The sequence below is a fragment of the Scyliorhinus canicula genome, chromosome 2 (genome assembly GCF_902713615.1).
Source record: "Scyliorhinus canicula chromosome 2, sScyCan1.1, whole genome shotgun sequence".
Classification (NCBI taxonomy): domain Eukaryota; kingdom Metazoa; phylum Chordata; class Chondrichthyes; order Carcharhiniformes; family Scyliorhinidae; genus Scyliorhinus; species Scyliorhinus canicula.
In genome coordinates, this window is record NC_052147.1 from 8,713,579 (window position 1) to 8,720,100 (window position 6,522).

Below are 6,522 nucleotides of genomic sequence, written 5' to 3' on the forward strand. Positions count from 1 at the left end.
CTGGAATGCATTGGACTGAAAGGCTGATGGAGGCAGATCCAGTAGAATTTTCAAAAGGAAATTGAATCCATACTTGAAAAAGAAAAGATTTCTGGGCTGGAGGGAGAGAGAGTGGGCAGTGGGACTAATTGGACGGATCTTAGAAATGTGAAGGGTTGAATAATTTCCTTCTGCACTGTGATTTCAAGAGTCAATGTACCAACCGACGTCCTGAACAAAAGCTTTTGGTATTTCTCGGATTCTGAGCACCAAGTGAAACTAGGGAACAAAAAGCCAGTACACTTCAAAGTAATTTATGACATGTGAAGCACTCGAGAGTGTTTCTGATAGGTTGTTGTAGAATTACAAGTCTTTCTTCTGGTTGCTATGTGACTGAAATCTAACAGCATCCGATGTTGCTGTTTGATCTGGGGCCACACACTGTGATAGGATCGTTAGTACAGCTCTAATCATCTCTTCACTGAGGTAAAGCACGAATTTCCTTTTCGTTTCCTCCCCGGGGAGAAAATAATCATTTATAATTTTGATAATTCTTGCTTAATGTCACATTAAAAAATGTAGCAAGATCAACGTGATTTACACAATTACTGGATGACGGATTAACAATGCGGAAAAGCCTCACTTCCGAACTTCAAAATGATACTAATTAACCAGTTAACTCCAAACTTGTCTTTATCTGCCTCGTACTAACTTCTAGATCTACGAGTCTGCCTGCAGGCAGCAGAAAGCCAGCATTCAGTCCAGGAAACAACTCTCCAATTCCAAGATCCTCGCCAGACCTGTCTGGCTATCACCCCCTCTCTCGTCTGCGTAAACTACACATTATTCCAGAATCAGCTTGGAATGTGTAGGAACTCACATCTTTCTTTCTTCACTGCAGTCTGCTTAGATCTCTCTTTCTTGCCTCCTCCACCCACACCTCCAAGAACAAGTGCGATAGATTAATTAATATTGGATGAAAGCTGGTTTCAGTCATGAAGCTGTTGTGAAGGCCCATCTGGTTCACTAATGTTCTTTAGGGAAGAACATCATCCACCCTTCTTGTGACTCCAGACTAACAGCAATACAGTTGTCTCTTAACTGCCCTTTAAAATGGCCAAACAAACCATCCAGTTATATCGGAACCGCTACAGAAAAACACGAAGAAGAATGAAACGGGATGGACCACCTGTAATTGACCAAGGCACCAGAGATGATAAAACCTGGATTTTGTGCTCAAGTCTCTGGAGTGGGACCTCAACCCACAATCTTCTTATTGGGAGAGGATTCACACACCTGAAACATCTACACTCAAACCATTGGCCTCGTTGTTGCTCTTTGCAGTTGTGCTTTGTGTTCACAGCATTTCAACACTGGAAGGTTTCTGTATTTGTTCATGGAAATGCTGCTGGCACGCTCTGTATTTATTGGACAGCACAAACTGCCCTTGAGATCTTCCTTTTATGGGTCGCTGCAGTCCATTTGGGTGCAAGTGCATTCACAATGCTAATAGGGAGGGAGTTTGGCCTGGTGACACCAGCTGCAGTTTAGCTGCTGTGCCACTGGAGGGGGGTGGTGTGCCACCCATGCAACAATGGACAATAGACACTGCTCCATTACCTATTGTAAATGTAATAGTCCAGCTCAGAGCATAAAGTGTTGGGAAAGTGCTGCAGTTCAGATAATCTGCTAAAAGCAGCATCAGTGTTGCAATTTTCTATCACTCTTGGGTTACTTAGTCTTTAGACTAACGTTGGCTGCTTTCGGGGATTCCAAAAGGAGTCAGAGGGGTTTAGAGCACTGAAGGAGGCCCTTTGGCCCATCGTATTGGTGTCGGCCAGCAAGTACCTATCTATTCTAATCCCATTTCCCAGTACTTGGCCCGTAGTCTGGTATGCTAGATAATTGACGAGCTATTTCACTTTGTGCAGGACCAGAGGACAGTGCCTATGTTTAAAGAGGGGTCACTTGAAAACTGATCTTCAGATGATTTCAATGAGAAATTGGTTATCCTATGGAACCGGATCCCTTGACAGGTGGTAAAAGCAGTTAGTATATATTCATTCAGATACCAATTAAAAACATTTTCAGGAAGTAATATTTTGGATCACGGCCAATGAGTAATTTGGGTCATGGTGTGTACTTGGTGTGGTAGCTTGGAGGTCAACAGATGACTTTGGGCCTAAGGTTTCTTGAACATCCTCAATTTAAATTTCACCATCATTGGCTATAGTACTTTGGGTTGGCAAGGCCTCAAGGTCTGGACTTCCTCTCCTGGCACATTCGCTTCCTTAAGACCGTTAACCTGGCTTTAGTCACCTGCCCTTAATATCTCCTTATGTGGGGCAGCACGGTGGCACAGTGGTTAGCATTGCTGCCTACGGTGCTGAGGACCCGGGTTCGAATCCCGGCCCTGGGTCACTGTCCGTGTGGAGTTTGCACCTTCCCCCCGTGTCTGCGTGGGTTTCACCCAAAAATGTGCAAATTAGGTGGATTGGCCACGTTAAATTGCCCCTTAATTTGAAAAAATTAATTGGATATTCTAAATAAAAAAATGTTTTTAAATCCCCTTATGTGATTCAGTGTAATCATTTATTTGTTAAACCTTTTGGATGTTTTGCTACATTAAAGGTGGGTTATCGTTTAGTTTAATGAAATTCTGGCATTTGGTTATTAGACGTATGTGACTCTCGCTACTCACTTTAGAAAGTACTTTGTTCTTTAATGATATTGAACAACAAGTAATCGTGTTTTAATTCCCTAAATATGTTGGTACTTGAAGTAATTGGAACACCTGTCCATATCAGTCCCTCTCATGAAATATAGAGAATACTGAGAAATGCTTCACGAGGACCCTTCCCCCTCCGTCATTATTGCAATTGATTATGCGCCACCAGTCTCCTCCAACTCTTTAGCCAGGGATCTCGCTGTCTTGTCGAGTTTGGTAACCCGCAGACATGCCTACCCGGGGGAGAACTAAGCCCTCTCCACACTTTGCGCAATCTTTCCGCTGAAATTCCCAACGTTTGGATAAAAGGGGCCAAAACCAACGCTTTTGGCACAGCCTTGGAGGGCCGAAGGGCCTGTTCCCGTGCTGTACTTTTCTTTGTTGAAAATAATTCCAGGGATGAGGAACTTTGGTTGCAAAGGTAACTTCTCCAATCTACGACTGTTTTCATTAGAGAAAAGAAGGCTCGAGGGGCTGAATTGCCCACATGATGGGCCAATTGGCCTCCATCTGTGCTGTAACAATTCTATGTTGCAATTGCTCCACCACTAAGGTTGCCTGTTGTAAGCTGTCATGTGTAGTTCAGTAGGTCTTACTAAAGTATTTGCAGTCTCAGATAGTTCAACTATAAAAGTCCAAGTGAGGAACTGTCTCCATGCTTGTTACTACACACAGCTCTGTCCAACACTACACTGATGCCCTTGGTGTGGGTCAGGTGTTCTCTCACATCACTGTGTGGGCGGTACTGTACTCAGGCCCACTTAACCCGTTTTGTGCCAGACCTCTTACACTACATTATCCTCACATCTGACGTGGACCAATTGTTGTAGATGGATTCCACAATTTATCCACAACACCAGTATCATTGTATCATCTGATTAACTATGTTATATCTGACTCCAATGCTTTTGTTGGGTCTATTTGGTATGGCCTAAAACTGATTCCAGGTTCAGGGAGCCGAAGAAAGAGAGTGAGGCCGGTATAATTGCTCAGGAAAAGGTTGCTGCTGGTGTGGTTCTCTGAACTGCAGTTCCCGGAGTCACCGCTGGGGGTGGAGTAGGCGCTGCAGTTCCCTGAGTCACCGCTGGGGGTGAAGTAGGCGCTGCAGCTCCTGGAGTGACCGCTGGGGGTGGAGTAGGCGCTGCAGTTCCTGGAGTGACCGCTGGGATGGAGTGGGCGCTGCAGTTCCCGAGTTCACAGCTGGGGTGGAGTAGGTGCTGCAGTTCCCGAGTTCGCAGCTGGGGTGGAGTAGGCGCTGCAGTTCCCAGAGTGACCTCTGGGCTTGGAGTAGGTGCTGCAGTTACCAGAGTCACCCAGGGGTTGGAGTAGGCGCTGAGGTTTCCGGTGTCACGCTGGAGGTGGAGTAGACGCTGCAGTTCCCGGTGTTAGTGCTGGGGGTGGTGAACGCGCTGCAGTACCCAGAGTGACCTCTGGGGTTGGAGTAGGCGCTGCATTTCCCAGAGTCACCGCTGGAGGTGGAATGGACGCTGCAGTTCCTGTAGTCACCGCTGGGATCGAGTAGGCGCTGCTGTCCCCTGAGTTACCGCTGGGGTGGAGTAGGCTGCGTTGGGGTTGGAATAGAGTCTACAGTTCCCGGAGACACCGCTGGGGTGGAGTCGGCGCTGCAGTTCCCCGAGTCACCGCTGGGGGTGGAGTAGGCGCTGCAGTTCCCGGAGTCACAACTGGGGGTGGTGTCCGCGCTGCAGTTCCCAGATTCACCTCTGGGCTTGGAGGGTGGAGGAGGCGCGGCAGCTCCCGGAGTCACCCAGGGGTTGGAGGAGGCACTGCAGCTCCCGAAGGTACCGCTGGAATGGAGTAGGCGCTGCAGTTCCCCGAGTCACCGCTGGGGGTGGAGTAGGCGCTGCAGTTCCCCGAGTCACCGCTGGGGGTGGAGTAGGCGCTGCAGTTCCCCGAGTCCCTGCCGGGGGTGGAGTAGGCGCTGCAGTTCCCGGAGTCACCTCTGGGGGTGGAGTAGGCGCTGTTGTCCCCGGAGTTATCGCTGGGGTGGAGTAGGCGCTGCGTTGGAGTTGGAATAGGCGCTGCAGTTCCTGAGGTCACCGCTGGGGTGGAGTAGGCGCTGCAGTTCCCAGAGTGACCTCTGGGCTTGGAGTAGGTGCTGCAGTTACCGGAGTCACCACTAGAGGTGGAGTAGGCGCTGCAGCTCCCGAGTTCACCGCTGGGGTGGTGAACGCGCTGCAGTACCCAGAGTGACCTCTGGGGTTGGAGTAGGGGCTGCATTTCCCAGAGTCACGCTGGAGGTGGAATGGACGCTGCAGTTCCTGTAGTCACCGCTAGAGGTGGAGTAGGCGCTACAGTTTTCGGAGACACAGCTGGGGTTGGAGTCGGTGCTGCAGTTCCCAGAGTCACCGCTGGGGGTGGAGTAGGTGCTGCAGTTACCGGATTCACCGCTGGGTGTGGAGTAGGCGCTGCAGTTCCCAGAGTCACCGCTGGGGGTGGAGTAGGTGCTGCAGTTCCCAGAGTCACCGCTGGGGGTGGTGAACGCGCTGCAGTACCCAGAGTGAACTCTGGGGTTGGAGTAGGCGCTGCATTTCCCAGAGTCACCGCTGGAGGTGGAATGGACGCTGCAGTTCCTGTAGTCACCGCTAGAGGTGGAGTAGGCGCTACAGTTCTCGGAGTCACAGTTGGGGTTGGAGTCGGCGCTGCAGTTTCCGGCGTTAGCGCTGAGGGTGGAGAACGATCTGCAGTTCCCAGAGTGACCTCTGGGCTTGGAGTAGGCGCTGCAGTTACCAGAGTCACCGCTGGGGGTGGAGTAGGTGCTGCAGTTACCGGAGTCACCGCTGGGGGTGGAGTAGGTGCTGCAGTTACCGGAGTCACCCAGGGGGCGGAGTAGGCACTGCAGTTCCCGATGTCACCACTGGGGGTGGAGTAGGCACTGCAGTTCCCGATGTCACCGCTGGGGGTGGAGTAGGCGCTGCAGTTCCCGGCGTCACGCTGAGGGTAGAGTAGGCGCTGCAGTTCCCGGAGTCACCTCTGGGGGTGGAGTAGGCGCTGTTGTCCCCGCAGTTACCGCTGGGGTGGAGTTGGTGCTGCGTTGGGGTTGGAGTAGAGGCTACAGTTTCCGGTGACACCACTGGGAGTGGAGTAGGGGCTGCAGTTCCCGAGGTCACCGCTGGGGTTGGAGTAGGCGCTGCAGTTCCCAGAGCCACCACTGGGGGTGGAGTAGGCGCTGCAGTTCCCAGAGTCACCTCTGGGCTTGGAGGGTGGAGGAGGTGCTGCAGCTCCCGGAGTCACCGTTGGGGGTGGAGTGGGCGCTGCAGTTCCCGGAGTCACCGCTGGGGGTGGAGTAGGCGCTGCAGTTCCCGAATGTACCGCTGGGATGGCCTAGGCGCTGCAGTTCGCCGAGTCACCGCTTGGGGTGGAGTAGGCGCTGCAGTTCCATGAGTCACCACTGGGGGTGGAGTAGGCGCTGTAGTTCCGGGAGTCACCGTTTGGATTGGAGTGGGTGCTGCAGTTCCCAGAGTCACCCAGGGGTTGGAGTAGGCGCTGAGGTTTCCGGTGTCACGCTGGAGGTGGAGTAGACGCTGCAGTTCCCGGTGTTAGCGCTGGGGGTGGTTAACGCGCTGCAGTACCCAGAGTGACATCTGGGGTTGGAGTAGGGGCTGCATTTCCCAGAGTCACGCTGAAGGTGGAATGGACGCTGCAGTTCCCGGAGTCACCGCTAGAGGTGGAGTAGGTGCTGCAGTTCCCGGAGTCACCGCTCGGGGTGGAGTAGGCGCTGCAGTTCCCGGTGTCACCGCTGGGGGTGGAGTAGGCGCTGCAGTGCCCGGAGTAACCTCTTGGGGTGGAGTAGGCGC

At 52.1% G+C, this 6,522-nt stretch overlaps 1 protein-coding gene across 1 annotated transcript in view; it reads left to right on the forward strand.

Moving 5' to 3' along the window:
* Positions 1 to 1,092: 1,092 nt before the first annotated feature.
* The window catches only part of ttc7b (tetratricopeptide repeat domain 7B), a 345,224-nt gene continuing 339,794 nt past the window's right edge, over positions 1,093 to 6,522 (forward strand). The window contains exon 1 of the mRNA XM_038790445.1: positions 1,093 to 1,228. Within this exon, the coding sequence (XP_038646373.1) occupies positions 1,093 to 1,228 (136 nt within the window). The remainder of the gene's footprint in view (positions 1,229 to 6,522) is intronic.